At 49.0% G+C, this 18,049-nt stretch overlaps 1 protein-coding gene across 1 annotated transcript; it reads left to right on the top strand.

Annotated features, from left to right (window-relative positions):
- Window positions 1–401: 401 nt before the first annotated feature.
- LILRA4 (leukocyte immunoglobulin like receptor A4) lies at window positions 402–6,445 on the top strand. Its single transcript, XM_032171072.2, has 8 exons — window positions 402–504; window positions 660–695; window positions 881–1,165; window positions 1,326–1,625; window positions 1,865–2,161; window positions 2,481–2,783; window positions 5,639–5,689; window positions 5,838–6,445. The coding sequence occupies exons 1-8, from the start codon at window positions 471–473 to the stop codon at window positions 6,029–6,031; spliced, it is 1,500 nt and encodes a 499-aa protein (XP_032026963.1). The 5' UTR covers window positions 402–470; the 3' UTR covers window positions 6,032–6,445.
- The last annotated feature ends 11,604 nt before the right edge of the window (window positions 6,446–18,049 follow it).

Raw genomic sequence — 18,049 nt, 5'->3', positions numbered from 1 at the left:
GATTCGCCTGCCTCAGCCTCCCGAGTAGCTAGGATTACAGGCATGCGCCACCACGCCCGGCTCATTTTTGTATTTTTAGTAGAGACGGGGTTTTGCCATGTTGGCCAGGCTGGTCTCGAACTCCTGACCTCAAGTGATCCATCCACCTTGGCCTCCCAAAGTGCTGGTATTACAGGTGTGAGCCATGGCGCCCGGCCGAAAACGTCCTTCTTAATGACCCCCTCGTGAGTCCCCATTTGCATCTGAAATATTGGCAGAGAGCCTGGTGCTCACCCCCAGGACAAGCCCTGGGAAGTGAGAGCCAGGGTCCTGGGGAGGGCCAGTTCCTCTTTCTGTGGGGCTGCTGATGGGACGACCTTGTGATGGGGAGGACCCAGCCTCCGTGTGCCCGCACACCGTGTGTCTGTCTGTGTCTACGGGCACCGTGGTCACATCTGCCTGCAGAGCCAGGGCCAGGAGGAGGAGATGCCATGACCCCCATTCTCACAACCCTGCTCTTCTTTGGTGAGATCTTAAGAGGGGGAGGAGAGACCCTAGTTTAGGAGAGAGACCCCAATCCCTAGCCATGCCCTGGTCAATTAGGACACCCCAGGGGCTCAAGGAAAACAAGACCTGCTCAGGCTTTGGGGGCGAATCTCTCACGGGGAACTCTCTTCCAGGGATGAGCCTGGGCCCCAGGACCCAGGTGCAGGCAGGTGAGTCTGTCCCTAGCTGTCCTAGGTCCTTCCTCCTCTCTGGGGACAAGGGACCACCCCTGGGCGGCTGGGGGTGACGACAGCAGTTCTGGGCTGACTGATGGGGATGAGGGGGTTCCTGGGGCTGAGAACTGGGATCTGAGGGTTGAGGACATCTTGGGACCTAACCTGTGATTTCCTTCCAGAGACCCCACTCAAACCCAGACTGTGGGCCGAGCCAGGTCCCGTGATCACCTGGAAGAAGCCCGTGACCATCTGGTGTCAGGGTCCCCTGGAGGCTCGGGAGTACCGTCTGGATAAAGACGGAAACTCAATGTCGACGCACATATTAAAAACACTGGAGTCGGAAAACAAGATCGAATTCTCCATCCCATCCGTGATGTGGGAACACGCAGGGCGATATCACTGTTACTATCGCAGCCCTGCAGGCTGGTCAGAGCCCAGCCACCCCCTGGAGCTGGTGGTGACAGGTGAGAGGACACTCAGGGGTCCCAGCCCCAGGCTCTGCCCTCGGGAAGGGGGTCGGCTCTCAGCTCTCAAGGGGTCTCCCTTCTCACAGCCCAGCCTTGTGGGATAAGGTGGGAGGTGTGAGCCCCATTTAAACACCGCTGCCTTTTTTTCTCCTGAAAGCCTACAGCAGACCCACCCTGTCTGCCCTGCCGAGCCCTGTGGTGACCTCAGGAGTGAACGTGACCCTCCGGTGTGCCTCACGGCTGGGACTGGGCAGGTTCACTCTGATTGAGGAAGGAGACCACAGGCTCTCCTGGACCCTGGACTCACACCAGCACAACCATGGAAAGTTCCAGGCCCTGTTCCCCATGGGCCCCCTGACCTTCAGCAACAGGGGTACATTCAGATGCTACGGCTATGAAAACAACACCCCGTACGTGTGGTCAGAACCCAGTGACCCCCTGCAGCTACTGGTGTCAGGTGAGGAAGCCGTAGCCTTTCCTTATACAAAGTCAGGGCACCGGGTGAGCTGTTGGGAGCCTTACCCTCAGGCTAGCCCACGCAAGAAGAAAAGTTGAGGGGAAGACGGGGGCCCTGGGGACACAAACACAGAATGAGAAAAAAACAAGGACGCAGGAAATGCTAGTGAGGAAGGCTACAGAAGGAAGGGGCACGGGAGGAACCAGCCCCTCCGAGTCCCGACTCTTCTTTCCCTCCAGGCGTGTCTAGGAAGCCCTCCCTCCTGACCCTGCAGGGCCCTGTCGTGACCCCTGGAGGGAACCTGACCCTGCAGTGTGGCTCTGATGTCGGCTACATCAGATACGCTCTGTACAGTGAGGGGGGCGATGACCTCCCCCAGCGCCCTGGCCGGCAGTCCCAGGCTGGGCTCTCCCAGGCCAACTTCACCCTGGGCCCTGTGCGGGGCTCCCACGGGGGCCAGTACAGATGCTACGGTGCACACAACGTCTCCTCCAAGTGGTCGGCCCCCAGTGACCCCCTGGACATCCTGATCACAGGTGAGGAGCCCAGCGGGTTCAGTCAGGGATCCAGGCTCTGCACAGGTCCTGCCGGGGGAGCCCAGGTGGTGATGGCCGGGATGAGGGGTCCCAAGGGAGAAAGACACACACACACACACACACACACACACACACACACACGCGCGCGCACACACACACAGAGAGAGAGAGAGAGAGAGAGAGACAGGGGATGGGCGGGGAGGGGAGACTCAGAGAAAACAGAGACAGAGAGACTGAGGGCCCCAGAGAGAGGACTGGTGGGGGGGTCTCAGCTCAGAACAAGGAGGGGCAGCCCCTCACCCATCCTTCTTGTCTCTAGGACAGATCCCTGACAGACCCTCCCTCTCGGTGCAGCTGGGCCCCACAGTGACCTCAGGAGAGAAGGTGACCCTGCTGTGTCAGTCATGGAGCTCGATGTTCACTTTCCTTCTGACCAAGGAGGGGGCAGCCCATCCCCCACTGCGTCTAAGATCCACTTACAGAGCTCAGCAGTACCAGGCTGAATTCCCCATGAGTCCTGTGACCTCGGCCCACGCAGGGACCTACAGGTGCTACGGCTCACGCAGCTCCAACCCCTACCTGCTGACTCACCCCAGTGAGCCCCTGGAGCTCGTGGTCTCAGGTGAGGGCCCCGACCCTGTCCTCTCTGAGTTCAAAGGGGTTCTTGGAAATGAAAAAGGAGAGGTTCCAAGGGAGTGTCCGTCTGTCTGTCTCACTTGCCCCCACACTTCTTCCTCCATCAGCCCGGGCCTCTCTGAGCCCTGAGCCTCTCTCAGCTCAGGCCCTGCCCCCAGGAGAGTTCAGGACACTAAGAAAACAGGAGAGTGAAGGGTGAGGGTCCACAGGGGAGGGCCTAGCCCATGGGAGGGTGGAAATACATGGGAACCTCCCGCCCAGGGGAGGGTCCAGCCCATGGGAGGGTGGAAATAGATGAGGACTTCCCACCCCGGACTCCCACCTCCGTAGTCTCAGTAGGGTAAAGAGTGGAGAGGGCTGGAAGGAGGTGTGGGTGAGCCTTGGAGGAGATGAGATTAGACTGAGGGTGGAAGACAGAGGCCCCACCTGCTCCCCTCCTGATGTCTCCATCTCAGAATCAACATCTGGGTGTCCCCAACCTCTAAGTCCTGACCCCATGGGAGATGAAAGCACAGTTACCCTGACCCAGTATAATATTCTAGACTCGTCTCAACCTTATCTCCAATATTCAGGAAAGGGGTCTGTTCCCCAGAGGAGCAGAGGGGAGAGTGGACAATAAGGGTGTGGTCCACATGGCTTCCTGGGGCTCCAAGGATGGAGCAGGTGTTCCCTCTGTGGTGGTCAGAGGGGAGGGAGGTGTCCTAGGACCAGGCAGGAAGGAGGGAGCAGCGATGATAGGTGGAGGAGCCAGGAATGTCCTCCCCTATCTGAGCAGGATTCGGGGTCTGGGGGTCCAGGCCTGACGTGGACAAGGGGAAGATGCTGGGGCTGATGTTTATATCAGCCATAAAAAATTGGAAATTTCACATTTATATTTCCAAATTGTAAGCCCATCTTTCTCACTTCAAATATGAATATATACGTAGTTACATACCTATTTTTAAAACAAATATCTAAAGCCACATATACATATGTATCTATAATCATTGTATTCATCTGTTCTCACACTGCTATAAAGAACTACCTCAGGCCGGGCACGATGGCTCACGCCTGTAATCCGAGCACTTTGGGAGGCCGAGGTGCACTGATCACCTGAGGTCAGGAGTTCGAGACCAGCCTGGCCAACATGGCAAAACCCCGTCTCTACTAAAAATACAAAAATTAGCTGGGCGTGGTGGCGGGTGCCTGTAATCCCAACTACCCCGGAGGCTGAGGCAGGAGAATCACTGGAACCCGGGAGGCAGAGGCTGCAGTGAGCTGAGATCACACCACTGCACTCCAGCCTGGGGGACAGAGCAAGACTCTGTCTCAAAAACAAACAAACAAACACCTACCTGAGACTGGATAATTTATAAGAGAAAGAGGTTTAATTGGCTCACAGTTCCGCAGGCCATACAGGAAGCGTGGCTGGGGAGGCCTCGGGAAATTTACAACCATGGCAGAAAGTGGAGGGAAAGCAGGAACTTCTTCTATGGCTGGAATAGGAGGAAGAGAGAGAAGGGGGAGGTGCTACCCACTTTTAAATAACAAGATCTCATGACAACTCACTATTACGAGAGCAGCCAGGGGAAGTCGGCCCCACAAGCCAATCACCTCCCACTGGGCCTCTCCTCCAACAATGGGGATTACAATTCAACATGAGATTTGAGAGAGACACAAGTGCAAACCACGTTAATCACATATATTTTATATAAATACATGTGCTATGTACATATATAGACACAAACATATATTCAAGTATTCATTCCTATGCTTAATATTTTTCATCAGATTTTTAAATATTTATTTGTTTTTATTTTTTATTTTTTATTTTTTATTTTTATTTTTTTTGAGATGGAGTCTCACTCTGTCACCCAGGCTGGAGTACAGTGGTGTGATCTTGGCTCACTGCAAGCTCCGCCTCCCGGGTTCACGCCATTCTCCTGCCTCAGCCTCCCAAGTGGCTGGGACTACAGGAGCCCACCACCATGCCAGGCTAATTTTTTTTTTTTTTTTTTTGTATTTTTAGTAGAGATGGGGTTTCACTGTGTTAGCCAGGATGGTCTCAGTCCCCTGACCTCGTGATCCGCCCCGCTTCGGCCTCCCAAAGTGCTGAGATTACAGGCGTGAACCACCAGGCCTGGCCTTTATTTTTTACTTTACTTTAAGTTCGGGTATGTTTTTAAATATTTGCTTTTCACCTTCCAATCTAGGTTCATACTTCAAAAAAGCAGAAATGATGTTTTTCTGTCCCACTCAGTCATTGTCATTTAGAAAAAAATACATTTTCATATTTAAGTATATCACATTGTAGGCATTCCTAACTGTATGAAGAATTAGTTAACAAGACATTAAACGGATGATGAAACCGCAGGGGAGCTGTCTGAGGCAGCACACAGCGGGGGCCGTTGCAGCCTCCAGCCCTTGTGCTCCTGACTTCAAGAGTGGCTGAGGACCAGCTCCTCATCCACAGAGACTGGGTCCTCGTCCACTGAAAAATCGAAATTTCTATCTCTGGGGGAATTAGCTGTTGTGTTCTCGTTGCACGAGATTGCACATCCAAGACAGCACACAAGAGCCCAATTCTTTCTAGTTGGGAGGTCATTCTTCTCACTAATCCTGAGCTCTTGGGCTCAAGTAAACTTTGTTCCAAAGTGACTCAGGCACAAGATCTGAATTCTCAGAGCACAGAGAGGTTGAAAAACCCCATGATGTACCAGGGGAGGCCTGTGAGAGCAGAGAATGTGTTCACTAAGGATCTACATAAAGTCACGCCATGAGAGATGGAGGAATATAAGAATGCAGAGCCCAGGGGATGGGCTCTTCAGCTTCTTACCAACATCCTTGTTCATTGATACTTAGGAGCCACTGAGACCCTCAATCCAGCACAAAAGAAGTCAGATTCCAAGACTGGTGAGTGAGGACATGCTCCCAGTTATGGGCTCAGCACAGAAGGTCAGGTCCTGTCAAGGGGAGGAGGGTGCCCTGGGTGGACATCCAGGGGTCCTGAGTAATTGTGATCTGCCCTGACCTCTGTGACCTCTTTGTTCACCATCCCTAGCCCCATACCTCCAGGATTACACAGTGGAGAATCTCATCCGCATGGGCTTGGCTGGCTTGGTCCTGGTGTTCCTCGGGATTCTGTTATTTGAGGCGCAGCACAGCCAGAGAAGCCCCCCAAGGTGCAGCCAGGAGGCAAACAGCAGAGAGGACAATGCACCCTTCAGAGTGGTGGAGCCCTGGGAACAGATCTGATGATCTCAGAAAGTCCTGGAAGACTGGGGCAGCAGTTGGGGAAGTGTCTGCTGAGAATATCAAGGGGAAGAAGCATGGGTCAGGTGCAGGAAGATGTCTGGGTGTCTGTAGAAGGTGCTTCCTCCATTAAACTGTGGTGCTTTCCTCTTCATTGTCAACTCTCCTTGACTGCCCCTCCCTTCATTTTTCTTCCCTATGATGTAAGGCTTCACCCCTATGGTGGGTTTGGGTCCACCCCTCTGTGACCTCATGCTCTGCTCCACTTTCAGGTAATACATCTTTCTTTATTTCTAACTACTGCATTTTCTGATGTGTATTACTGGGACTATCTCTTCAGCTCATAACATGGAATTTGCTTTTGATAATTAAATCCGTGGGCAAAAATCAGATTCGTGTTTGGAAAATTTAAGTTCAAAGTGATACTGTACCAACTGTCACTCTTCATCTGTAGTTTCTCCAGAAATATGGTCACTAGGAATCAAAAGAGAAGTGTTTGATGGAAAAGCCTGCTGTTGTGCCCACAGACTGGCTTCCTGAACAACAACAAAAAAGTTTTCTAAAAAGCATTTATTTGTGGAATTTGTTGATGACTGTGGCATAAACACTCCCTTCATGGGCAGCTTCAAGATTCTCCCATGGCTGCACCTCCCCCTACCTGCTGTCACACCCCAGTCGGAGCTGGTGGTCTTGGGTGAAAGGCCCTGACCCTGTCCTCTCTAAGCTCAAAGACTCAGCTCAGGCTCTGCCCCTAGGAGAGCTCTGGGCAGAGATGGAGTGAAGGGGGCTGTGAGGGAGGCTCAGCCACAGAGGAATTCACCCCCCCAGAGGAGAAGAAGCCAACAGTTCTCCCTCTTCTCCTTCACCTAGAGTCCAGAAGGTGCCAGGTGGGAAGAGGGAGGGTCTTGGAGAGGCCACCGGGCAGATGGAGAGGAGAGCTTTGAGTGGAGGTGGGGCTCCAGGTTAGCTCCAATTCCTCACTCCCTTTCTGTGCTCATTCCCAGGACCCTCCAGGGGCCCCAGCCCCCACCCACAGGCTCCTCCTCCACACCTGGTGAGTCATTGAGGCCTCTGGGCTCGGAGGGAGAGCGGCCTCCTGCAGGGGAGTCCTGAGTCTCCCAGGTGATCCCATTCCCCTCAAGGACTCGAGCACGAGCTTCCCTCCAGGGAGCTGAGGCAGAGCCAGAGGAGGGGCCACAGGCTCCCCGGGGCTCTGAGGCTGGGCTGGTGAGGGGCGGGGAGTCGAGGCAGAGAGAGATGTTGGGGCCCAGCCTGGGGGAGGAGCAGCTGGGCTGACGTGGGGAGCAGGGCAGCCCCAGCCCTCACCTCCCCATCCTGACCCAGCAGGCCCTGAGGACCAGCCCCTCACCCCACAGCGTCAGGCCCCCACAGTGCTGAGTGAGGCTTTGAGTGGGAGGTGGGCGGGGTCCAGGGGAGGAAGGGCTGAGTTCTGTCATCAGTTTGAGGCTCCTCTGGTGATGGTGATGTGGACAGGCCCCTCCCCTGCCTGGGCCTCCATTTCTCCAAGTGTAAAGGCGAGAGGCCTCTGGGTGGGAAAGTTCCTTTCAGCTCTGACTCCCAGACGTGACCTCCTGGGAGAGGAGACCTCCCAGGGAGCCTCCCAGACCCGATTCCATAGGGGCCTGTCCTGTCCCACCTGCAGCAGAGACAGTGACCTGGGGCAGGGGAAGGGAGAAGAGACTCATGTGTCCAGAGAGTCTGGGGTCCTCCTGAACCCCCCCACCCAGGGAGAACCAGAGCCAGGCCCAGGGAAAAGCAGTTCCCCTCCTGTGGGTCCACAGCTGTGGGGACCTGGACGGGCAGCAGCAGGCTCTGAGTGACCACATCCGTGTGTCTCTCCGTCCTGGAGGGCCCTGTGGTCTCCTCTCCGACAGCTGGAGACCCTACAGCAGGCAACACGATGTTAGTACTTCTCTGCCTCAGTCAGTGATGGAGGAAGAAGGGGCTACCACGTTCCCCACGAGCCTCCCTCTTACTCCAGCCCCTGGGCTCTTGGGGTTGGGGGGCACAGTCATTCTGGGCTGAGGGTGATAAAACAGAGAGGGGTTTTGGACTAAGCTGGAGAACCAGGAGTGAAAGAGATCTTGGGACCCAGCCTCTGGTTCCATTTCAGGGCCCTTCCCCAAACCCTCCCCATGGGCTGAGACAGGCTCTGGGATCACCTGGGAGAGGCCTGTGACCCTCTGGTGTCAGGGGTACCTGGAGGCCCAGGAATACCAACTGGATAAAAAGGAAGCCCAGGGCCGGGCGCGGTGGCTCACCCCTGTAATCCCAGCACTTTGGGAGGCCAAGGCGGGCGGATCATGAGGTCAAGAGTTGGAGAACATCCTGGCCAACATGGTGAAACCCCATCTCTACTAAAAATACAAAAACTAGCTGGGCGTGGTGGCGTGCACCTGTAGTCCCAGCTACTTGGGAGGCTGAGGCAGGAGAATCACTTGAACCCAGGAGGCGGAGCTTGCAGTGAGCCGAGACTGTGCCACTACACTCCAGCTTGGTGACAGAGTGAGACTCCATCTACAAAAAAAAGAGGGAAGCTCAGTGTCCTGGGACCAACAGAGCGCACTGCAGCCTGGAGACAAGGCCGAGTTCCCCCATCATATCCATGACAAATGAATATGTAGGATGACATTACTGTCACTATTTCAGCCGCAATGGCTTGTCAGAGCGCACTGACTCCCTGGAGCTGGTGGTGACAGGTAGGAGGACACCTTGGGGTCCCAGCCCCAGGCTCTGCCCTCAGGAAAGGGGTCTGCTTTCAGGGGTGTCTCTCCCTCACAGCCCAGCCCTAAGGGATAAGGTGGGAGGCTTGAGCCTCAATGATCACACTGCCTCCCTCTCTCCTAGGATTCTACAGAAAATCTACCTTCTCAGCCCTGCTGAGCCTGTTGCGACTTCAGGAGAGGACCCTCCAGTGTGGCACATGGCTGCAATTGGACAGATTCATTCTGGCTGAGGAAGGAGCACTCAGTCTCTCCTGCACCCTAGACTCTCAGCAACACCCTAGTGGACAGTCCCAAGCTGTTTCCTGTGGGCCCCGTGACCCTCAGCCACAGGTGGATGTTCAGATGTCATGGCAATAACAGGAACACCCTTCAGGTGTGGTCGGAACCCAGCGACTCCCTGAAGCTCCTGTTCTCAGGTGAGGAAGTCCCATCTTTACCCCAAACATTCTTTGACGCATCAGACATGTTACTGTGGATCTTGCTCCCAGGCAAGCCCCAAATGTGAGGGTGGAATGAGGGGAACGAGGGCTTCTGGGGCCAGAGACATAGACTATAAGTGACAGTGAGATCTGCAGAGCCAGAGGAGGGCAAGGGATGTATTTGAGGGGAACCAGCCCCCAAAGTCCTGACATGTCTTTCCCTTTAGGTGTGTCTAGGACTCCCAGCAGGGGCCCCTCCTAATCTCTGGAGAGAGTCTGACCTTCCAGGGTTGCTCTGATTTGGCTACCAGGGACTTTTCCTGTCCGTGGAGAGGGGACATGACCACCCCAGCACCATGGCTGGCAGCCCCAAGCTGGGTTCTGTCAGGCTGACCTTTCCCTGGAGTGGCTCCCATGGGAGCCAGGACAGATGCCGTGCTAAATGCAACATCTTTTCTTTTTTCTTTTCTTTTTTTCTTTCTTTTTTTTTTTTTTTTTTTTGAGTTTCGCTCTTGTTGCCTAGGCTGGAGTGCGTGGCGCGATCTCAGCTCACTGCAACCTCCACCTCCCGGGTTCAAGTAATTCTCCTGCCTCAGCCTCCCAAGTACCTGGGATTACAGGCGTACACTACCATGCCTAATTTTTTTTTTTTTTGTATTTTTAGTAGAGACTGGGTTTCACCATGTTGGCCAGCCTGGTCTTGAACTCCTGACCTCAAGTGATCCACCCACCTCAGCCTTCCAAAGTGCTGCAATTACAGGCATGAGCCACCGCGCCCGGCCCACAATGTCTTTTCTGACTGTTTGGTCCCCTGGATCCCCTGGATATGCTGATTGCAGGTGAGGGGTCCAGCAGGCTCACTCAGGGACCCAGATTCTGCACAGGGCCTGCTGGGGATCTGCAGGTGGTGATGACCAGCATGATGAGTGTATTAGTCTGTTTTCATGCTGCTGATAAAGACATCCCCAAGGCTGGGTGATTTATAAAGAAAAAGAGGTTTAATGGACTCACAGTTCCACGTGGCTGGGGAGGCCTCACAATCATGGTGGAAGGCGAAAGGCACATCTTACATGGTGGCAGACAAGAGGGAAAATGAGAGCCAGGTGAAAGGGGTTTCCCCTTTTAAAACCATCAGATCTCGTGAGACTTACTACCAGGAGAACAGTATAGGGGAAAACCACCCACCCCCCTCCATGATTCAATTATCTCCCACCAGATTCCTCCCACAACATGTGGGAATTATGGGAGCTACAATTCAAGATGAGATTTGGGTGGGGACACAGCCCAACCATGTCAATGGATAAGGTTCTTTAGAGAGGGAAAGAGGCAGAGGGGCAAAGGGGATGGGAGGGAGAGGAAGAGACTCAGAGGAAACAGTGAATGACAGAGACACTGAGGGTCCTACAGAGAGGCCCTAGGAAGGTCTCCGCTCAGAACAAGGTGGGGGCAGCCCCTCACCCATCCTGCCTCTCTCTAGGACAGCTGCCTGAGGGATATTCCCTGTTGGTGCAGCCGGGCTCCATGGTGGCCTCAGGAAAGAACATGGTCCTGCTATATCAGTGACACTTTTCTCATTTCCAAGAAGGGAGCAGCAGATCCCTACCTTTGTGTCTAATATCAAAGTACCAAGCTCAGCAGTACAGGTGGAATTCTCCATGAATTCTGGGAGGACCTACAGGTGCTATGTCTTATGGAACACCTCCCCCTACCTGTTTTCACACCCCAGGGACCCCCAGGGTTTGTGGTCTCAGGTAAGAAGATCCTACCCCAGGAGCACTGAGGCTGGAATGAGACATGTGTGAACATATGAGAAAATGTGTTTAGAACTTCATGTTCGCAACACAGCTTCGGATCGCAAGGTCAGGAGATCGAGACCATCCTGGCCAACATGGTGAAACCCTATCTCTACTAAAATACAAAAAATTAGCCGGGCGTGGTGATGGGCGCCTGTAGTCCCAGCTACTCAGGAGGCTGAGGCAGGGGAATCGCTTGAACCTGGGAGGCGGAGATTGCAGTGAGCCGAGATTGCACCAGTGCACTCCAGCTTGGTGACAGAGTGAGACTCCATCAAAAAAAAAAGAGAAAGGGCCGGGTGCGGTGGCTCACGCTTGTAATCCCAGCACTTTGGGAGGCCGAGGCGGGCGGATCACGAGGTCAGGAGATCGAGACCACGGTGAAACCCCGTCTCTACTAAAAATACAAAAAAAATTAGCCGGGCGTGGTGGCGGGCGCCTGTAGTCCCAGCTACTCGGAGAGGCTGAGGCAGGAGAATGGCGTGAACCCAGGAGGCGGAGCTTGCAGTGAGCCGAGATCAAGCCACTGCACTCCAGCCTGGGTGACAGAGCGAGACTCCATCTAAAAAAAAAAAAAAAAGAAAGAAAAATTCCTAAATTGTTTATACTTATTGTGTAAAGTATGTAGTTTTGAAATATATGTACTTGTCTGTTGGGCAAATCAATCTAATTAACATATACATTACTTTACATACTTCCAATTTTTGTGTGGTAAGAACCCTTAAAATCTACTTTTATAGTGATTTTTAAGGATATAATACACTGTTATGTCCTCCGAGATGGTGAAAATACCAAAATGGTGTGTAGAGATGCATTCTGCATTCTTGCATCCAAGAAAGAACATGGGAGGTGACATGGTCTGGCCGTGTCCCCACCCAAATCTCATCTTGAATTATAGCTCCCATAATTCCCATGTGCTGTGGAAGCCCGTGGGAGATAATTGAATCATGGAGGCAGTTTCTCCCATTCTGTTCTTATGGTCGTGAATAAGTCTCCCAAGATCTGATGCTTCTATAAGGGGTTTCCCCTTTTGCTTGGCCCTCTCATTTCCTCTCTACCTGCCACCATGTGAGACGTTCCTTTGACCTTCCACCATGATTGTGAGGACTCTGCAGCCACGTGGAACTGTGAGTCAATTAAACTTCTTTTTCTTATCAATTACGCAGTCTTGGGTATGTCTTTATCAGCAGCCTAAAAACGGACTGATACAGGAGTTCAATATGAAAGTGAAGGAAATCTCAGATACTGCTAAAAAGAAGGCAGGCAGGCGGCAGCTCATGCAGCAAGGCCTGGCAGAAAACCATGAGTGAACTTCCAGTGTCTGAGAGGAAAATTATGAGACCACGTGATATTGATTCTCAGTGGGGAGCCAGGCAATCCAGGCCACTGGGGAGCTCTTTGACCGACCTAAGCCCTGGATCTGACTTAGGGAACAGTGGGAGGACTATGAAAAGGAAGGGCCCAGGGAAGTGCTCCATGCGTGCTCCCAGACCTGGATGCCGATAGAAAGAGGCCATTCCTGATCCCAATCCTTAGTGGACAGTGCAAGAACTTGACATCAAGCATGGGTGAGGGTCACTACTTTGGAGAGTCTTGGGCCAGAGATTGGCAATCTGGGCTCAAGTAGAAGACAGGTCCCCATGGACAGAACTGAGAGGCAAGTGTGGCATGGCTCCAGACACCAAGCACTGGAGTTGGACACCTCTCTTTGGTAGAACTGCGTGGGAAAAGTTTTAGCCTGAAAGGCATGGATTTTACCCAGGAGGCAAGATCTGTGGCCTGGGGTAGTTGAGTGGTCTGACGTCAAACTGCATGTGATTTGACTGTCTGAAATTGCTTCCAGCATTGGGCCACAGGGAGGAGCTCTGCTGAGTTGGGAGCATTAGATTAAAGTGAGTCCCACTGCTATTTTCTAGGCTTGGAACCCAACGTGCCCCTCTGGTGAACTCTGCTGTAACTTTGGCATAATAGTCATTGCTCTACTCTGTGCCTGAGTGTCTCTCCAGGGACCTGAGAACCCCACACGGAACCCCTGTGGGGACAGAGCTTGTGCCTACCATTGGGCCTGAGTACAGGCTTGCCTGGACCAGCCACACCTACCTTCATTTCCCTGCCTTGGAGGCAGAGCACTGATCAAGACCACTGAGGTTTCCACAACCCAACCCATCACTTAGGATACCTGAATACTTCCGGTTAACAAAGGTCAAGCATAAAGCCCACTGCCAGCGCTACAACTGGCTCTCACCAGCAAGTGCCACCTGCTGGCCTGGAGGTCAAACCATACAGCACATTACAACGTCTCCTGAAACAAGTGACAGTGATTGGGAAAGAGACAAGCTTCACACAAACTCAGCCACTACCATTGCCCACGCCACCCCAGCTACACCTCTCCTTTGCAGAACTGCTTGAGGAAAGGCTAAACCTTTCTGCAAAGGAGAGGTGTCTAACTCCAGTGCTTGGTGTCTGGAGCCCATGCCACACTTGCCTCTCAGTTCTGTCTGTGGGGATCTGTCCCCTACTTGAGACGAGATTGCCAAGGAGGAGGACTTAAGTTCACTTGCCTGCTCTGTCTCAGTACGTTGACACTAGAATAAGCATTTGAGAAAGCCACCACACTAAGGCTACTTATAACCAAGGAGATCATGCAGAATTTATGCCACTGAATGCACCCAGAAGCAAAGATAAGTAGCTCTACTCAATATACATCATGGTCACATCCTTAAGGAATAAAAAGTATCATCCCAATGAAAGTAATTTCAAAAGTAAGAAGAAATGACCATCACACCAAATGAGAAGAAATCAGCATAATGATATTTGAAGTTTGAAAAAACAAGGTGCTATGACATCGCCAAAGGAATACAGTATTTTTCTGTCAATGGGTCTTACCAAAAAGAAGTCTTTGAGATGCCAGATAAAAAATTCAAAATACTGGTTTTAAAGAAGTTTAATAAGAAACAAGAGAAATCTGGAAACCTATACAATGAAATTAGAAAATTAATTCAGGATATGAATGAGAAATGTATCAGGGCAATAGAGATCTTAAAAATAAAACCAGAAACACAGAAATTCTGGAAAAAATTCATTGAAGGAATTACAAAATACAGTTGAAATCTTTAACAATAGACTAGACCATATAGAAGAGACAATCTTAGAACCTGAAGATAAGACTTTTGGATTAACCCAGTCAGAAAAATAAATAATAAACAAAAAATATGAAAAAAGTATTTGAAATGTATGGTACCACATAAAACAGGCAAATTTATGCATAATAAGTATTCCCAAGGAAGAAAAAAAAACAAAAAAATTTAGAAAAACAAAGGAAATAATGGATGAAAACTTCCCTAGTCTAGCAAGAGACTTAGACATACACATACAAGAGTTCCAGTGAAATCCAGGTAAGTACATTGTAAGAAGTACCTCAACATAACATATAGCCGCCAGACTGCCTAAAGACCAAGTAAAGGAAAAATCCTAAAATCAGCAGGGGAAAAGTGTCTAGTCACCTATAAAGGGATCTCATAAGATTAACAGCACTTCTCAGCAAAAACCTTAGAAGACAAGATATTAGGATAAAGAAAAAAAACTGTCAAAGGAAAAAAACCCTACCAATCATGAATTTTATATCATCCCAGAATAAGCTTAATACATGAAGGAGAAATGAAGCCTTTTTCCAGACAAGCAATACGAAACTTAGTTGAGCGTCGTGGCACACGCCTGTAGTCCCAGCTACTTGGGGTGCTGAGGTGGGAGGATCACCTACCTGAGCCTGGGAAGGTTGAGGCTTCAGTGATCCAAGATCGTGCCACTGCGCTCCACCCTGGGTGACAGAGTGAGACCCTGTCTCAAAAAACAAGAACAAAAAAACTGCTGTGACCTTTTCAAAAGTATCAAGGTCAAGAACAAAGATAAGCAAAGGCACCACGCAGTGGAGTAAGAGCCTATTGCCTATTGCTCTCAAGCGCCATCTACTGGATCGCAGCCACACTACAACACCAAAAATCACTGTACTAAATTCTACCGCCTGGAAAACCAAGAGCAAGAATTCATCAACAAAGACCCTGTACAGAGCCTTAGTCCTCTGAAAACTTCCAGAAATAAAGCCAACAGACTATATTCAATTTATACCCTTGCAATCAAAGGAATAGCAACCCTCCCAGATGAGAAAAAAATCAGGGAAATAACTCCTATTATCTCCAAACCAGCCCACGAGCTCCCCAGAAATTGTTCTTAATCAGTACGAATTGTCTGAAATGACAAACGTAGAATCTGGAATCTGGATGGAAAGGAAGGTCATTCGAATCAAGAGCAAAGTTGAAACTCAATCCAAGGAAGCCAAGCAATCCAGTAAAATGATTAATGACATGAATGATTCAATTTTAAGAAAGACCCAAACTGAACTACTTGAGCTGAAAAATTCATGACACAAATTTCATAATACGATGAGAAGCATTAACAGCAGAATAGACCAAGCTGAGGAAAAGAATTTCAAATCTTGAAGACTCGTTTGAATCAAATCAGTCAAATATAAGGAAAAAATATTTTTACAAGTGAACAAAATCTCTGAGAAATATGATATTATCTAAAGACATCAAATGTATGACTTGTCAGCATTCCTGAAAGGGGAAGAGAGAATAAGGAACTTGGAAAGTATATTGAGGATGTGGTCCATGAATATTTTCCTAAACTCGCTAGAGAGTTTGACACACAAATCCAAGAAACATAGAGATGCTGAACCAGATAACGGTCTAGATTGGAGGGTATGGTAACAAAGGTGCTTAGAAAATGTCAGAAGTGAGATACAATGGCGCATTTGCTTGTGTCTTGCATTCTCCACATTGCAATTCTGTACCGATGGCTGTACCATCAGCAGGATCCACTCATTATTATATTCACTATCAACCTTCAGCCTAAGGGTTTTGGCAGCCATTGATGTTTATTGCTTGTATACTCAATGCACAGGTTATCCAAGCTTTGCAGGGTTAACTATTATTATGCAAAAACTCTACAGTTATTCTTAGGCAAAAACATTACTATAGCTATTACTATACTTGTTATTATGTAGAAACATTCTACAGAAAAGAGTGTTTCCTGTGTAACACTTCAGATAAACAAAAGAGATCTTGCTTCTTGCCTTCATTTCCACATTTTTGATATGGGGATTTGGTTCTTTACCATTCCTCATATTTGAGGGGTTTTTTGTTTTTTAATTTTGTTTTTAACAGTAGTAAACAGATAGGCTTTGAACATATTCATTAGTTTTAATACACTACCTATATTATTTGATTCTATAAATATTCCACATTTTGCCATTGGGAACTTTTCATGATAGGACTTTATGTTCAGGTAACATGAATCTGATGGTATGTGGTGATGTCTTTGCTTTCTTGTATGATAAGAAGTTCTGACTTCATCTCCTGTATTTTCTGTCCGAATGTGGAGTCAGCTATTTCTCTAGGATGAAATTTAGAATTTTTGACCATACATATTTTAAGAATTAAACTTTTTTTGAGGGTGTATTCACTTATGTTTTACTATATATAGTCAAAATTGTATAATAATATTAACTATATGTCACTACATAATATATAATTTGATTAAAAAGTATACATTTATTATATAATATGATAATATATGCATTATAAAATATGTGGTCAAATAATTTTGCTTACATTCTAGTACAAATAATTCCTCCTTGTTTAGTAATGCCCTAATTTGATAGGAACTCAATTCTATTTCCTTTTTTAAGGTATTATCTTTAGATTTATAAGTTATATTTAAAAATATTTTATAGTGTAGACATTCAAGAATATATGTTTCTATATATATATATATTTTTTTTTTTTTTTTTTTAATGGAGCCTTGCTCTGTCACCCAGGCTGGAATGCAGTGGCTCAGTCTCAGCTCACTGCAACCTCCCCCTCCCGGGTTCAAGCAATTCTCCTGTCAGAGCCTCCCAAGTAGCCGGAATTACAGGAGTGTGCCACCATGCCCAGCTAATTTTTTTATTTTTAGTAGAGTTGGGGTTTCACCATGTTGGCCAGGCTGGTCTTGAACTCCTGATCTCGTGATCCGCCCACCTCAGCCTCCCAAAGGTATGTTTATGTTTCTATACCAAAACAAGAAACGAGACACAATGATGTCATTCTAGCTTTATTCTGTCTCCTCTGCACCATTTTCTCTCTCTCTCTCTCAACTACCCACTTTTAAAGGTTTTGATTAATCTTTTGTTTTTTAAAATAGATTAAAAAATACACACACAATGACATAACACTATACCATTTTTCTCTGGTTCTGAGTAAAATAAAGTTAACTGTTGATGATGTCCTGAGTCTTTCTTTTTCTTTTCTCCCTGCCACCCCAACCACATAACTGCATGTCTTGGAAGGTCAGCCTTCAAGATAACTCATTTGTCTCACCCACAGCTGCCCAGGGCTCCACTGTGGGGAGGCACAGGAATTTATTGAGTCTTTCTTTGATTGAAATTGAGTGGGTTCCAAAGGATTATAAATCATGCTGCTATAAAGACACATGCACACGTATGTTTATTGTGGCACTATTCGCAATAGCAAAGACTTGGAACCAACCCAAATGTCCAACAATGATAGACTGGGTTAAGAAAATGTGGCACATATACACAATGGAATACTATGCAGCCATAAAAAATGATGAGTTCATGTCCTTTGTAGGGACATGGATGAAGCTGGAAACCATCATTCTCAGCAAACTATCACAAGGACAAAAAACCAAACACCGCATGTTCTCACTCACAGGTGGGAATCGAACAATGAGAACACATGGACACAGGAAGGGGAACATCACACACCGGGGCCTGTTGTGGGGTGGGGGGAGGGATAGCATTTGGAGATATACCTAATGTTAAATGACGAGTTACTGGGTGCAGCACACCAACATGGCACATGGATACATATGTAACTAACCTGCACGTTGTGCACATGTACCCTAAAACTTAAAGTATAATAAAAAAAGAAAAAGAAATTGAGTGGGTTCAAGTCATTGTGGTTTTACAAATCATAATTTTGGAATAAACAGCTTTGTAATTGT

Source organism: Hylobates moloch, unplaced genomic scaffold (genome assembly GCF_009828535.3).
Source record: "Hylobates moloch isolate HMO894 unplaced genomic scaffold, HMol_V3 SCAFFOLD_12, whole genome shotgun sequence".
Taxonomy (NCBI): Eukaryota; Metazoa; Chordata; class Mammalia; order Primates; family Hylobatidae; genus Hylobates; species Hylobates moloch.
The sequence above is the reverse complement of the archived record's forward strand: the minus strand, read 5'-3'. Positions and strand labels throughout refer to the sequence as shown.